This window comes from Rhinolophus sinicus, linkage group LG04 (genome assembly GCF_036562045.2).
Source record: "Rhinolophus sinicus isolate RSC01 linkage group LG04, ASM3656204v1, whole genome shotgun sequence".
In the NCBI taxonomy this organism is placed as follows: Eukaryota; Metazoa; Chordata; class Mammalia; order Chiroptera; family Rhinolophidae; genus Rhinolophus; species Rhinolophus sinicus.
Genome location: NC_133754.1, coordinates 55526602 through 55542410, shown reverse-complemented (window position 1 = coordinate 55542410; position 15809 = coordinate 55526602). Strand labels below are relative to the sequence as shown.

Here is a 15809-nt window from a genome sequence, read left to right as displayed (position 1 = left end):
GCAGAAAAAGACCCTAGACTGAGGATTTTCACAGAAGGCACCCGTGGGCCCTCTGTGGACCCCAGGCAGCCTGACCTGGGAGACCTGTTAACGCCCACTGCAGACTTTGCTGAAGGCCTGGTGATGGCGACTTTCATCCTTGAAGGATGCTTGTCTTGTATGAGTTTGGACATCTTGTGACCAAGGTCTGAACTTGGAGAGGCCATCTGCACCTTCTAGGGTGGCAGCCAGGAGAAGGTTTGGTTCCTAGGGCATACCAGGATCTCCCACGGTATTTCAGGTTTTATCTAGGGAAACAAAACCTTCAAGACAATCACAGAACTCAGGAGGGCTCCAGACTAAGCTACTAAAAATGGTCAATGACCAAAGTCTCCAGAGTAGCTGGGTAGCAAGAGATCACTCAGGAAGAGTTTTAGCTGCAACGGCTGGTTTGGGTTTGGCCCACAGGGGACTTGTCTGCATATGTTAGGACTGGCCTTCGAGCTAGAATCGGGTAATGGGTGGGTGGCTCCTGTCTCGGAGCTGTCCTGTGCCCGCCTTGATGTCTGATGATGACACCCGGGGTTGCCCCTTGGCCTGTGGCAGCACCCTGTGGATGAAGGAGGCTTGCAGCAAATGTACTATCTGTGCCCTGCGTGAGCCGATCTAGTGTGGAACAAAGCAGTTCCACAGGGAGAGAACAGAAGGGGGGCTCTTCCCAGGCCAGCCCCATCTGTGAGGTGTTTTCCTGTGAAAAGAGCCATGTTGAGGGCACTGCCTCACAGAAGGACTCAGATAAAGCAGCCTTCACCGCACGGCCCCTGCGGTCACTGCCCCTTCCTGGAGCCGCTGACACTTGAGGCCCAAACTCTAAAGCACCTGTTCTGCAGGGTTCTCATATTAGAATCTCCTCCAAGGTTAGGAAAATGCAGACGCCAGCTACCCCCGCCCCCCATCCCCAGATCTACCAAATCAGAGGCTCCATGTACAGTTGGGGTGAGAAGTGGTAGGACAGACACATCAGAGCGTAAAGTTCTGGTCCTCCCTCTCTGTAGCTGAACTTCCATTTCCTACATGGGATCGTGGAGCACAAGCCTCCGAGGGAGGAGGAGAGGAAAGTGTGTGAACAGGACCTGTTTCCAGAAATGACCAGTGAAGGCTTGTTGTCATTATCACATATAATGGTGATAATGCTTCTCAGGAGCCTGTTTCCCCATTTGCGCAGGAGGATAATGAAACCCCTCTTGCCTGCCTCAGAGAACATGGGCCCCGAAGCCCTGCTCCGCCTGCAGTGCTGTCACTGCTCCGCACCCGAGTGGCACTACTCACCATGTCCTTGAAAGCGCCCAGGACGGCTGCTGTGACAATGCCCAGGAGCAGGCCCAGGACGTTCAGGACGGTGGAGGCCCAGAGCAGGCGGTGGAGGTGGAGCACGTCCCGACAGCTGCTCACACCCACAAACTCGTAGTACGTGGGCGAGTACTCAGTGCTGCACATGGGGAGGGAACAACAACGTCACCTGTGAGGAGGTGAGCAGGGCTGGCACCAGATACACTGAAGCCAGACAAGCTGCGGTCTTTGCACGAAGGCCCTGAGGGGCCTGTTGGCTATGGCAGGAAGAGGCATCACCCCGCTGTACCCTGAGGCCCTGGCAGCAAGGCTGTCCCCAGAAGGCTAAGCAACCGCAGGAGTGTGGAAAAGGAGCCCAGGCCTTGGAGCAGGGAGGACAGAACCATCATCGTGCCCCCTCCCCAAACACTGGCCCTGCAGAGGGCAACGGGGCTCCAGCTGAGTTACCCTCAGAGCAGGCAGGGCATAAAGGCTGGCAGCTGAGTTCTGCCAACCTGGCCACCCTGGCAGAGGGGGTTCATCCTGGCCCTCACGACATGGACTGAGGTGGTCTATGCAGGGCCTTGGACCGCAGCATTGTGGCTGTGGGCCCACAGCCTGAGTTGCAAGAATCTGCGAGGGCAGCCACCATAATCCACACACATGCTGCTCCTCCGTTTTGTCTTGGAAATAAGAAGGGACCCTCTTCTTGGGGGACAGGGTGCAGCCTAAACCCCTGGATTTTTCAACAACTCAGGGGAGGGTTCCCCAAGAGGCAAACACTAAACTTCCCACTGGCTTTAATGTAGGTGTTCAAGCTATTAATACAAAATATAAAAGACAATGGGGGGAGGGTTCCATTCTGCAAGAAAGGGGCTTGGAACTTGCACTGAGTTCTCACAGCAAGAAAAATGCTGAACAGACTGAAAATATCAACAACTCTTCTTGCATCATAAGAGGAGAGGATGGAGGACAAATTGCTGTCCCCCAGATGGGAGACAGACTCCAGCCCTGCTTAGTAAGTACCTGGAGCAGAGACTCAAGAGCAGGAACACCATGGGACTGAGGGCTAGAGTTAGAAAACTGACCTGTGGTGGACAAACTGCTGTGGGCAAGTCTGAGCATTAAAACCTGCAGGAGGGCAGTCATGGGGCCCTCACAATATTATGAGATTCACCTCAGGAGCTCAACCAGGTTCTCACACTAAACACCAGAGAAAAGTGCCCTCGGGCTTCCCGCAGAGGCAGGAAAAGGACCCATGCGGAAACAATCAGAGCCTTGGTTCTCAACCAGCCCCGTCCTCAGGAGAAACTAGTCAACCAGAGCCTAACCAGCTGGGGTATTATCAAGGGACATGCCCAGCTCCAGCCCGGCTTAGCCCTCTGTCCCAGCGAAGCGGGGAGAAGAACCTGAGAACCGCTGGTTCACAGTGCAGTCACAGGCTCACTGATAGAGACACAATCCCGGGGCTTACAGAATGCTGCCCCTCCCCCACAGCTCACCACTTCACTGCACCTCAGCTTCTCATCTGTGAAACAGAGCCCATGCCCTTTCCTCACATACATGTCTGAGGACTACAGGAGATGACACAGGTGCTCTGTCCAAGGACAGGGAGGACGAGAGCAGAGGGGAGGAGGGCGGGACGGCAGGAGGGGCTGCCAGAGGAAATGTCCAAGTGCGTAGGGGTCTTGACCCTCATCGGGCACCCTCCCCTGCCCCACACCCACCTCACTCACCTCTGGCAGTTGTAGAGGTCACAGCAGTAGCACGTGTTGCTCTTCACCTTCAGCTGGCACTTGCCATTCAGGGAGTGACAAGTGACCTGCAAACAGAGAGACCTTGTCAGTTCTCAAGGACCTGTCCCCCACGTGCTCACTCTTTCTCACCCCAGAGTGGGCAGGGCTGCCTCCTTGAGAGGCAGAACCCAGCCACTGTGCCCTCGTCAGTCAGGCAGCTCACCTTTATGAGCCGATGCTTCCTTTCCTCACCCTCCCCTCCCTTCCCCAGGCCAGGTACAGCAGGGCCCTGCCCTACAGGGGGCGTTAGAAGACCAGGCTCAGCCCTGCCAGGGGATCCATGCGACAACAGCTGCTGGACAAGGAGAGGATTCTGGGTACCATGCCTCCAGGCAGAGACCCCTCCAGGTGAAGATTTGTCCAGATGGGGACCCGCCCAGGTGGGGATTCCTCCAGGCAGGGACCCCTCCCGGGTAGAATAGGTGAGGACTCCTCCATGTGGGAATCCCTTCAGGTAGGACTCCTCCAGGTGAAGACAGGCAGGGACACCTCCGGGCAGGGACAGGGGAGGCCTCCTCCAACTGGGACCCCTCCACGTGGGGACTTGTCCAGGTGGGGATAGGTGGAAGCTCCTCCTCATGGGCCCCCCCAGGGGGACCCTTTCCTGAGCACACAGCGGACGGCTCCCAGTAGCCTGATCTGGCCAGGGTGGCCCCTGCCTAAGCCACACGGAGGCCTCCCCTCAGGCAGCAAATGTCTGGAAGATATTTAATGTTAAAGGAGCAAGATTGGGGCAAGAACTCGTGATTTCTTCCTTCCCTCAGCGCTGTTTCATGTGGGGGTATGAACCGTGCCACCTACATTTGGGCAGTAAGTGGGGCATCGACCATCCTGACTTCGGAAGGAGGACAGGGACGTTTGGCGAGAAGAAGGACCTTCCAAGGGAGGATCGTGCACCAAGTGATGGGCAGGGATTCGAGCAGATTCTCCAAGCTCTCTCTCTCTCTCTGTAAGATCTGAGGGCACTGGGAGAGGCAGAGACCCAGGCACACCAGAGGTCCTAGAGCCTCCCTGGGGCCCTGGTGGGTCGGGAAGCTTTGGAGATCTTGGCCCTTCTTCAAGCGGCCCATTGGACTTGTGGCCTTTTATTCAAGGTTCGTGGTTAACTTCTAGAAATCATGCAAATTGGCAATGAGACACTCTAGAGTGCTTGAGAAGGGTAGTAGAAAGATTAATTTGGAAATGGTATGGGAAACAGTCCCGAAGGGGCAGAGACCAGAGACAGGCCAGTGGGAGTCATGAAAGTAGCCCCAGTGTGACTGAGACCCAGAAGGGGACCGGGGCTGGGAGGCATCACAGGTGAGAAGTGGAGGACTGATGAGACGATAGTCAACGGCAGGCACGGGACAGGGGGAAGGAGAGCAATATGTGGCTCGGAGCCCAGACACCAGCTCATGGGAAGGTCAGAGCTACAGGATGGGGAGCTGGAGGTGAAAAGGCCTAACCGTCACCCTAGATGGTCTCTGATGGGAGTTGTTCCCTCCTTGAAAGTGTAAAGAGCAGGGTCAGAGGAGGGTCAGCCATGAGGGGCCTGGAGCCAAGCCCAGTCCACTGTCTGTTTTCTAGGTGAGACTGCATGGCCGCACGCATCCGTTTATGCATTGCCCGTGGCTACTCTGGCACTGGCGAGACAGAGTTGAACAGCAGGGACAAAGACCATCTAGCCTGTAAATCCCAGGATATTACTGACCCTTTACAGAGAAAGTTGCTGGCCCCTGTTTTGAGCTGTGTGGGCAGCTTCAGCCCCCAAATCGTCAAGGAGCTTTTAAATCCCCATGTCCACTGAACCCCCTCCCTAGAGTGGGGCCCACCATCAGGATTTGCTCAAGCTGCGGGGCTGATTCCGACTGGCAGCAGGGTTGGGAACCCCCGGAGAAGAGATGGAGCTGGGGCAGCCCCGCACGTGGGCTTGTCCTCAGAAGGCCTGGCAAACAGGGTCAGGAGAGGGGCCCTACTTTTCTATGATCCCAGGAAGGAAGGAAGAAGCAGCATTAGGGCCTGTGGAGGTGCCGGGGGAGCATATGGAGGGCCTGGAGAACCCGTGACCCCCCTAAACAGACAAGTCCCCAGGGCTGCCTCCAGCCAGAAGAAGGGCCACGAGGGCTGGGACCAACCTTTGGAGAAAAAATGTGCAACCTCCCTTGGGGAGGGGCCGCAGGGCGCCTCTGGCTACTCAGTGCCCCATGCCACAGCACTCAGAATGCTCCTTCTCTCTTCATGGCGCACCCCAACAACCATGTAGGGCATTAACCATGGCATTTGCTCTCCGATGTTCTCCCAGCTACTCCTCTCTGTCTTCCCTCCTTCTCTGACATTTGCATGCAGTTTGAGAGGCCCTGTTGAGTTAAACCAGCAAATCTACTCAGAGCTGGAGTGAAACGGCCAGACAAAGGGAGCTATGTGCCCGCCTGGGATGGTCTAAGAGCAAATGGCATGCCACGGAGCAATTTGTTACTCCAGGCATTTCACAGAGCTAGAAATAGAAATGAAATCACCCTGCACATGTCCTTGGCCCGGGGACAGTCGGTGAGTGTCTTGACCAATGAAAATGCAGTATCTTAGCTTTTTATTACAATGATTAAGTCAATAAAAAGTGTTCATCAGAGAAACTGCACTGAACTGGACAAGTGAATTCTAGGACAGTTGTGTGTCCAAGAAGACAAGTCAGCCACTGTAATTCCAAAATAAATATGACACATTAAGATATCAAATCTAGGTCAAAACAAAGAATAAGCTACAAATGCCTCACCACGGCACAGAGGGAAGACATGATGGGAAGAACTGTCAGAATCCAAACATTCAGATTTTGACTAGGGACACAGAAAACTTTATAGGATCCACAGATGAGCAGAGTGAAATCAGACACATCCACCAGGGCTCTTGCTTACCTCCGTCTGGTAGACGTCGTGCAAGTATCCCACACCACTGGAGTAAAACTGGCATCTTCCCGAGGTGAGGGGCCTTGTTTCCTAGAGACAAACACAAATAGAACGGTACAGTTTCATATCCAAATCAGGAGTGGCCAGAGGCAATTGCAGACCTGTCTTCCATGGGCTCTGAGCCCAGAGGAGCAATGCCAAAGCCAACTAGAATCTGCCAGATGGATAACACGAAGCAGGAAATACCATAGCTCGTTCCAGAACAGCCTGGCCCCTGCAGCCAGGAGGCAGGCAAGTAGAATGCCCCAGGGGAACAGGCACCCTGTCCTTGAAAACTGGGCAGACACATCTTCTCCCATTGGTCATCACAGGGCAGCAGAAGGGAGGGGGTTGTATGACATTTTGAGGTATACTCCTACAACTCTCAACAAGGAGATCCCTTGGCTCCTGCCTCTTTCTCTAAAAGCAGAATATATTTTTCTACTAGGAATGGAGCAAGATGGATTTCAGACTAATTCACTCATTCATCCAACCAGCCAATCATCCATTCACTCACCCAACCATCCATCTAATCATTTAATCATTCGATCATCAATGCATCGATCCCTCCATCCATCCATCCTTCCATCCATCCATCCATCCATCCATCCATCCATCCATTCATCTACCCCTCTCTCCATCCATCTTTACTGTTCCCTCCTTCCCTCCCTCTTTTCTTCCTTCCCTCCCTCTCCCCCTCCCTCCTTCTATTCCCTTCCTCCATCCATCCATCATCCATCCATCCCTATCCATCCATCCCCTTCCTTCCCTCCCTCCATGCATCTTTCCACACACCAACCACCCAAGTATACACCCACCTATGGCCTTACCTAACTATCCATCCATGAGTCTGTCCCCAACATTCATGGAGCAAAGTGCCAAACTATAAGGTACCCTGGTATGACAGAATTCCTGCCCTTAGGGAATTAGTGAAGGAGACAGACAAACTGACAATTACAAAGTGCTTATAATTGCTAGGTAGAGAACAACAAGTGGTGCACAGAAACTGTAAAATGCCATGAAACTATATAATCTGTAAGTTATAAAATGAGTTAGGATCCCAATAACAGTATTTAGTTTTATTACTGTGTTAGTCATAGTTCTCAAAACATTCCTACTTCTGACCTAAGAAAAGAATATATTAAAAAAAAAAAAAACCACCAGTGACACCAGCAACAGATAAGGACACTCATACATTCGTTCATCCAGGCAGCAGCTACTGACGGACTGGTGCCACCATATGCCAGGCCTGTTCTGGACAACACAGCAATGGGGAATGGAGCTGAGTCTCTGTCCTCAGTTAAAACCCTATGTGTCTCCTGCAGGGGTTGGCCAACGATGGTCTGTGAGCCAAACCCACCCCACTGCCTGATTTTGTAAACAAAGTTTTATTGGCATACAGGCAGACTCATTCATCCATGTCATCTATGGCTGCTTTTGTGCTTCGACAACAGAGCTGAGCTGCCTTGACAGAGGCCACATGGCCATAACCTAACACACTGACTCTCTGGCCTTTTCCAGAGAACCAGCCGCCCCTGGTTCATTGCACGCCTGGCACAGTTAGGAGCTCAGTAAGCGTCTGTGAAGTGAATGAGGGAAGCAGGAACTGCCCAGGAGGTAAGAGGACATCGTGTCCCCATGCCAGTGCTGTGCGGCCCGTCCCTGAAGATGCCCCAAAGTCGCCACTAAAACACTTTGGGGTGACCACAAAGTTGCTCTGCCACAGAGAGACGAGCCCACCCTGACCTGGAACAGAAAGTCTGACCAAGTGACTGCCAGCCCCATCATTTCCCATTTCTCTTGTAATGAACCATGAACTCTTTGAATCCGGCAGTCCAACAGGTCTGACCAAATGCCCTGCTGGATGGAAATAGATAGGTGGGCTGATTCCTGACAGAGCTCCTGCCAGCGACGACCTTCTGATTCCCGGGGGCTGACGGTCCACTTCACGAGGCATCCAGCCAATCTGGAACAAGGGAGCCTGGAATTATAGCTAGTGACACCGTGTTTCCCCGAAAATAAGACCTAGCTGGACAATCAGCTCTAATGCATCTTTTGGAGCAAAACTTAATATAAGACGTGGTCTTATTTTACTATAAGACCGGGTTAATATAATATAATATAATATAATATAATATAATATAATATAATATAATATAATATAGTAACATAATACCTGGTCTTATTTTACTATAAGATTGGGTATAATATAATATAATACCCAAACTTATATTAATTTTTGCTCCAAAAGACATATTAGAGCTGATTGTCCGGCTAGATCTTATTTTCAGGGAAACAGGGTAGTTATACCTCACCTGCAAAGATAATCGCTTCAATAAATCCTATTTGTTCATGAAACAAAGTCAGGCTGAGGAGGCAGCATGTGTCTGTTTTCACTCCTGTAGCTCGGGACAGAGGAGATTCTTCCACCTGGGAAACCATTGGTTTTGAAGGAAATTTCTCTCAGACGTGAGTTGAGAGACAGAAGAGTCCTGGAAAAAGCTGACGCACCCAGCAGCAGGGCTGGAACCCCACTGCCAGCTGCTGTGCTCCCCTTCACTGGGAAGAAACTTCTCTCTCAGGAAGGCAAGACTGGTTTTCCCTTCAAGACCAGCGTCCCCAAAACTACCTGCCAGAGTCAAGCCTTCAGTTTGGTGGGGAACGTAAATAACGACCTCATTTTGACACTTCTCATAAGAAATCATATTGATCAGTTGTTCTCCATCCCCACTGAGATGGGGCAGCTGCAGACACACACTCCACGGTTGTTGCCAGTACTTTTATTACTAACTGGTCCCTCATGGCCCCACCAGGGCTTCATGTGGCTGCCTTGTGTGGTCTTGCAGTGTCCCTGTGATAAGGGGAAACTGCCTGAGCAGGACAACCAGCTGACTCAGGGTCAGGCAGCATCATTCGCATACCCCTGGCTCTGACCTCCAGGTCGGTCTGCTAACACGGTGCCCAAATAAGTCTCCAGGGTGCTACTCCCACAACGGCATTCTGAGGGCAGACACAGGATTTCCTCCTTAGAAGCCCTTGGAAAAATCAGCCTCTAGCCACCATGTTTTGAGCTTTAGGATACTTGCTCATCAAGAGAAGGGCCAAGGCACATCTGTCTTTGCATCCCAGCTTGGGCGAGGCCTTCGATCAATATCTGCTGATTGAATGACGTTTGAGAAAATCCAAGTGTGACAGTCCAAAGCAACCTGCTGACTTCAATAACTTAGGCCCGGGACGGGAAATCAGGTTCGGATCAAAGGATATTCTTTCTGTTCTTACCAAGCAGTGTGCCAGAACCACGTGAGGGAATATTGGCCAGGGGCTCCGTTCAATTATCTTTCCAAAAATAAAAAACAAGAAACAAAAGTCTGGGACAAAATACATACAATTTCCTAAAAAGTGCTATAATGTAAATATTTATTCAACAAATGGTGAATAACCTAGAAGGACAATCATGGTCCTTCTATAACCTAGAAGGACAGTTCTGGCCTGGGCCGGGTGAGTTAGGGCCTCCACCTCTTCCGGGTGGCCCTCTGGCCCACGCAGCCCGGGGCCTCTCCATGATGCCTGCAGGGACCCAGCCTACTCCACAGGATCAGGGCTCCCCTGGATGGTTCTGCTGCGTTTTTCTCTATCTCACTCACATAAGGAGCAGCACCGTAGGCTTGTTTACACCAGCATCACCACCAACGTGTGAGTAATGCCTTGTGCAATGATATTTGACAGCTACGAAGTCACCAGGTGATAGGAATTTTTCAGCTCCATTATAATCTCATGGGACCACCATGGTATATGCGATCGGTCATTGACTGAAATGTCATTTTGCAGCACATGACTGTAACTATTGATAGACTCTTGCATCTCAGGCTTCCACACCATTAGACAAAATAAATGTAAAATGATTTCACAGCCTATAACATCAAGCTGGAAAATTCTGTCATAATCTTTTAAGACAGATGGATTTGAACTACAAAAACTGGGAAGTCGTGAGTCCGTGGATTTCAAGATGTATACTCTCTTGTTGAGTTTACAGAAAGACCTGAGGAAAGTTACTTGTGACGTTGAAGAATTTGATCCTAATTGATGTGATTTTCTCTGTCTGTCTGCCTGTCTCTGTCTGTGTGTGTGTGTGTGTGTGTGTGTGTTACGGAAAATGAAGGAAACTGGGAGAAGGAAAGACAGCAATTGGCAAACACAAATGGAGAGAGAAATAGTGAATGTCTCTGAGCTCAGCTCTGTGACATGAAATTTTATTTTTGTATGTAGATCTTTTAAACCCAGGAAAGCAATTGAGAACAAAATTAAAAAGATGGAACTCACTAGGTGCCGAGCGGCAAACACACCGTCCACGATGGCACAGCAGAAGGCAGCCACCACACCGAAGCTGATGAACACGATGGCTGCTACCAACTGGAAGCAGAAGGAAAAGGAGGGCATGGGCATCCAGTGTGTAACAAAAGCTTTTTATGAAATGCAAACCAATTCAAAATCCCACCCTGACAGTAGCCACACGTTTTGCACAACTCTCACTTCTTCGCCACCAGCTTCTGTCCTCAACGACGTACAACTCGGGACAGATTCTAGGCCAGATTTCACCCCGTACAAGGTACATTCTTGCTGGTTTTCTATCACACAATAAATTGGCTGCCTTGTGCATGGGGAGCGTTTTCAGGGCCCTGCCCCTCTGCACACTTTTCATGAACAATCAGGGTTTATTTAACCAGTGCCTACAATGGGTATTTAAACAATGTGCAACTTCTTGCTATTACAAACTCTGCTACAAAGACCCTAAATATGTTCTATGCACAAAACCTAGGTGTATGTGTGAGTGGGATAGATTCCTGGAACATTCAAGAACCCCTACTTTTAGATAGGACACATTTACGATCTCTGCACTTCAGAATCTGAGAGAAAAGGATACACTGACCTACAACGAGGCTTTGCTAGTCTGACTCCCTCCAACAGCTTAATGGTCATATCCTCATATCCTGAATGACATTTCAGATTATTAATCTTTTAAGTGTTGCCAATCTGATGGGCAAAAAAAAAGTTCTCATTGTTATTTCCATTTGCGTTTCTCTATTATTAGTGAGGTTGAGGATCTTTCCTTACAGCTGTTGACCATGTCTTTAAATTTTTTCTTGTGAAATAACTTCAGGTTTATCAAAACAAATAGCAAAAATAGTACAAAGAATTCCTGTATGTCCTTCCCTTGGAGTCCCACACCTTCAAAAACCACACCAATAACCTTCCTTATCTGTAACTCCTCTCTGCAGCAGTGAGAACCCCGCTCTCATGATCCACAATGGATGTATTTAGTTATTTTCTTGGCCCTAGAATATGCATAAAGTCATTTTGGAATTACTAACCCAGACCGCATGAAAAGCAAGCTACTAACTAGAGTACAATATTTGTGTGCAGTTCTTTTTGACTTTAGTCTTAGAGAATATGGTCAAAACTGGTTTTCCCACATGACTTAGATTGGCTTTCCCTCTGGTTGAGTTACTCATTAATAATGCAGTCAGGCTCACTGATTACTATATTCCATATGGCCCTCTCCCACGCCATGCTTGTTAAGCTGCATTATTTATTTGTTCAACAAAGTATAGGGAGTTGGTAAGAAATGTTGCCTAGTTTGATACCCCAGAACTTTGGGGTGATGTGAAACTCCCAGTGACTACTCAAGGGGACAGATGCTGGGATTCAAGGCACCGTCCATGCTGCCGTTCCAGCATAGAAGGAAGCAGGCGGTTCCCTGGGCTGGCTTTGGATGCTGCCCCTTCCATGACACCTCCACGCCAGCCCCCACGTGTTGCTTCCAAATGAAAGTAGTCCCCTGACATTGCAAATCAGAGCTGTCGCCTGAGTCCATTTCAGGGAATCTCTGAACTGCTGAGCTTTTCGGTTCTCAGTTTCCCCCTTTGGAAAAGGAGGTACCTGGCTATGACTTACCAATATATTGAATAAATGCTTCCAGATACTCAAGCCAGTCTAGGTTCTATGGGTTCAGATGTGACAAAACCAACAGATGTCCTCGGCCCTTCCCCACAGTATGACATTTTATGATGAATTGACTAAAAGGGAATTTAGGGACTCGCTGCAGGGAGCTGGGCCTGTACTGTTTCCCCGGAAATAAGACCTAGCTGGACCATCAGTTCTAATGAGTCTTTTGGAGCAAAAATAATATAAGACCTGGTATTATACTATATTTATTATATATAAAATAAGACCAGGTCTTATATTAATTTTTGCTCCAAAAGGTGCATTAGAGCTAATTGTCTGGCTAAGTCTTGTTTTCAGGGAAACAGGGTATAAGCCTTGATCTGAACCACAAAAAATGATTTCCTGTTGGACCTTCTACAGTGCCATGGCAATTTTAAATCTGGCTATTCTGCACAACTTCTCCGGGTTAACTGACTCAATAACTATTCAGTAGCTGTTCTGTGTGTTGGAGAGAAGCAGCAATGAGTGGGGTGGGGTCCCCATGGTGAAGAACTGACGCCTCAGGCTGGTAACCGCTGTAACAGGAGTAAACCAAGAACGATGGATGTGCACAAAAAGGGAGGACTCGTCTTACCCTGAGGGTGAGGGAAAGCCTTGAACTAGCCCTGGAAGAATAAGCCGAATTTCCTCCAGAGGCTGCGCCAGCCAGAAGCTGCACTCCTACCTACCATGTAACATTTGAAGTTCGCCAGTGCTAAGGAAATGTAGACAAAAACGCTTCCTTCATCTCAATGGGAAAAGGAAAATCCGTATGGCTTCTTACCCTATGAAATTACTGCATGCAAATAAAACGATTATGATGTAAAGAGTTATGCAAAAATCACTTGAGAAATTATACCTAATCAAACTTTTGTACTGCTGTTATGAAAATACACTAAAACGTATATAAAAGATTCAGAAGGCAATTTTCAGACTTCCCAGTGGGGAGGCCAAGTATTTCTATTTTTCCAAAGGAAAATAAAGAGCCTGCATCTGATTTGACTGCCGTGTCCTCCCAGCCTCCTCTTGACCTTTCTGCCACCCCTAGATGGATGGTCTTTGTCCTCACTCAGCTCACACCCTTCAAAGATGAAACACTAGGCCCCACAGTGCATGCTTTTCTTTCAGTAGGCCATGGACCACTGGGCCGCACCATCTCATTTTAGAATAATCTGGGGGAGAAGGGCGGTACATCCCCATTACTCCTGCTGAGGATGCTTCTGTGATTAACCGCAAGGCCCTCAGCCCAGGACAGATGACAGGAAGGACACAGCTCGCACTCTGTTCATAAGGGCACCTCCCAATTCTTGTTGGGCAGAATTCTCAGCCAAAGAGGGCAAATGACAAGGGACTCAAAGATGAACAAAATTACTTTAGAGTTACCAAAGTCCTTTAGCACAGGGCATCCCATCTAATTGTCACAACTGTGACATTACTACCTGAGAAACTTCCAGAAGTGGCACTGCACATGATCCACTGTACCCTGTTACTTCTCTCACAAGTGTGCAGTCAGAGCTGTTGGACCGTTGCCCTGGTAAGTCCATGATGTACCAACTCGATGACTCCTCAGAGAATGCCATACTCCATATCCTGGTCTGGCGGCCAGCTCTGGCCCAACTACGCCTGGTCACAGCCCGGACAGCCAAGAGACCCTGCAGCTTATTTCATCCAGAACTTCACAGAAAGCACAGATATCCCCAAGTATCCTTTAACATCGCAGGACTGCCTTCCACTGTCTAGATTTATAAACATGTCCTGATCTGGTCTTGCACAAACTGTGCCCACCTTTTGAATCTCCTCATCAACTTTCCGCTGGTTCTGTCTGGTCGTGCTTCCTCCTACTACCCCTGCAAAAGTAAAACCGAATGCCAGCAAGACCACTCATATGGTAAATTCAGTGCTAGCATAATCATTCAGTGCTGGGGTGGTCACATGCATGATATTGCCCAAGAACCTCTCTGGTGTGTCAACCCCAGGGTCCAGGTGACAGTGGTGGGAAAAATTGTTGGCAATTCTCTCCTCTGACTCCTCAAGAGGAAATGCAAAACTTGCCAGAATCAGCCACAGGAGAGCTGCCTCTTAGGAAAGACCCAAGTAGCTGTGGCTTTTGTGTCACAGTTACTTCTCTCCTTTCCAGGCATTGCTAACTCTCCCTGAAGCTCAGTAGTGAATTTAACAATACAAAGCCAGAAGAATGCACACAATAGAAACCGGATCAGTTCCCTGAAAGGCACAAACCCAGTCATTTTCCATTGTATGTGAGGACTGCCAGAACCCATGGATTTTGCAAATAGAAACTGTCTGTTACTCTAGCAACACTAAAGGGCTCTAGATTAAGGTTGTGGCTATATTTCATTGCACAGTTTGGGGCCTCTTCACTTGGAAGAAGGGCAACCACGTTACTCCTGTTATTCCGTAGAGGAAAGGTCACTTTCAAACCTCTGCTGGGCTCATGGATTTGCATTCCAACAAAGGAAAGTAGATTAAAAAAACAAATACCAAATAGATAAGGTTGTGGTGAAAAGAGGAGAAGACAGAAAGAAAACAGGGAAAGGGGAGAATGTATCCCTGGAAAGGTTGTCACCTGGAGCGGTCAGGACTCTGTGTCCCTCATCCCTTGTGGGACATAGCAAGCTCTCGATAACTATTCGTTCAAATGACATGCATCTTTCCAGACACACAGGTGCTATAACCCATTGCCTAAAATTGGACTTTCAAATTCAAAGGAGGGAGGTCTCTGCAGGGAATCCTGCTGGCTGTCCACACAGCATCCACACCTTCTTTCTTTCTTCCGAACCAATGTTGATTGTGTTCGGGTCTCTCACTTCCACATTAGTCACGTCCCTTTGGGAAGCTGACACCACCCAGCTCCTAAGTGAGACTGTTGATGAGGTAATCCAGTGATAGGGATTGGTTTAGAAATGAGTGCGGACCTGACAAATGAGACACGAAGGAAGGTCTGTTATGGGCTCGAAAATTGTCTTCCTCCTGAGAGAAACAAAGGAAGACACCATCTTCTTTCTTCCTCTGAATGCTGCTGTGTTGGGAGACTAACAACCCTGAGGAGGGCAGAGTGGAAAGAGAGAAGGAACTGGGGCCTCAGGACAAACTGAACCATTGGATCAGTCAACCACAAAGCCACCCACTCTAGCTGTCCTGAAGGGCTACAAATCCTCCCAGTCTCTACCAGTTAAGGCTGCAGCTTATATTACTTGAAGTGGGCAATTCCGTGGCTTCTCCATTCACCCCCCCATCCCCCCCCCCAACTCTCCACCCTTCTCTCAAAATTAACCAAACTTCTAGAAAGGTATACGTGGCAGTGTCATCAGGAGAAGGTGTCACTCACTGTCCCTTGTCCTTCAGCCCATTCCCTACAGGTGCGGCCCAAGCAGTGGAGTGGAGAAGGGTGAAGAAAGTATTAGTTACCTGGTGAGACACTGCAGGGAGGGCTCACCCTTGGAATATCGGGCAGGCCAGCAGGGACCACATTCTGAGATGAACTGACACCCATGAGGGGCGCCCTATATCTGTGTCCAGGCTCCTGATGGGGTGTGGGAGACTGAGGATGAATGGGGTGTGACCGGGCTGCTGCCCTCCCTCCCCTGCCCGCCAGGACAGCAGAGGTCAAGCACAGGCCCAGCGCCAACTGCTCAGCCTCTAAATGGCTCACTGTGGACATTGGCAGCTTTCCTACCTGATGACCTTCAAATCCTCCCAGTGCAGTGGTCTAGGACCTGGGAATATGGTGCCTGAAGCCCTGTGTAGTTCCTGTATTTCAGCCCCACCCAACTCAGTCCTGGGAGTG

At 49.5% G+C, this 15809-nt stretch overlaps 1 protein-coding gene across 1 annotated transcript in view; it reads right to left on the bottom strand.

The window, feature by feature from the left end:
• TMEM255B (transmembrane protein 255B) overlaps positions 1-15809 on the bottom strand; it is a 35670-nt gene that overhangs the window by 7335 nt on the left and 12526 nt on the right. The window contains exons 4-7 of the mRNA XM_019742041.2: positions 10343-10432; positions 5993-6073; positions 3045-3130; positions 1309-1468 (exon numbers count right to left, since the gene is read on the bottom strand). Of these exons, the coding sequence (XP_019597600.2) occupies positions 1309-1468; positions 3045-3130; positions 5993-6073; positions 10343-10432 (417 nt within the window). The remainder of the gene's footprint in view (positions 1-1308; positions 1469-3044; positions 3131-5992; positions 6074-10342; positions 10433-15809) is intronic.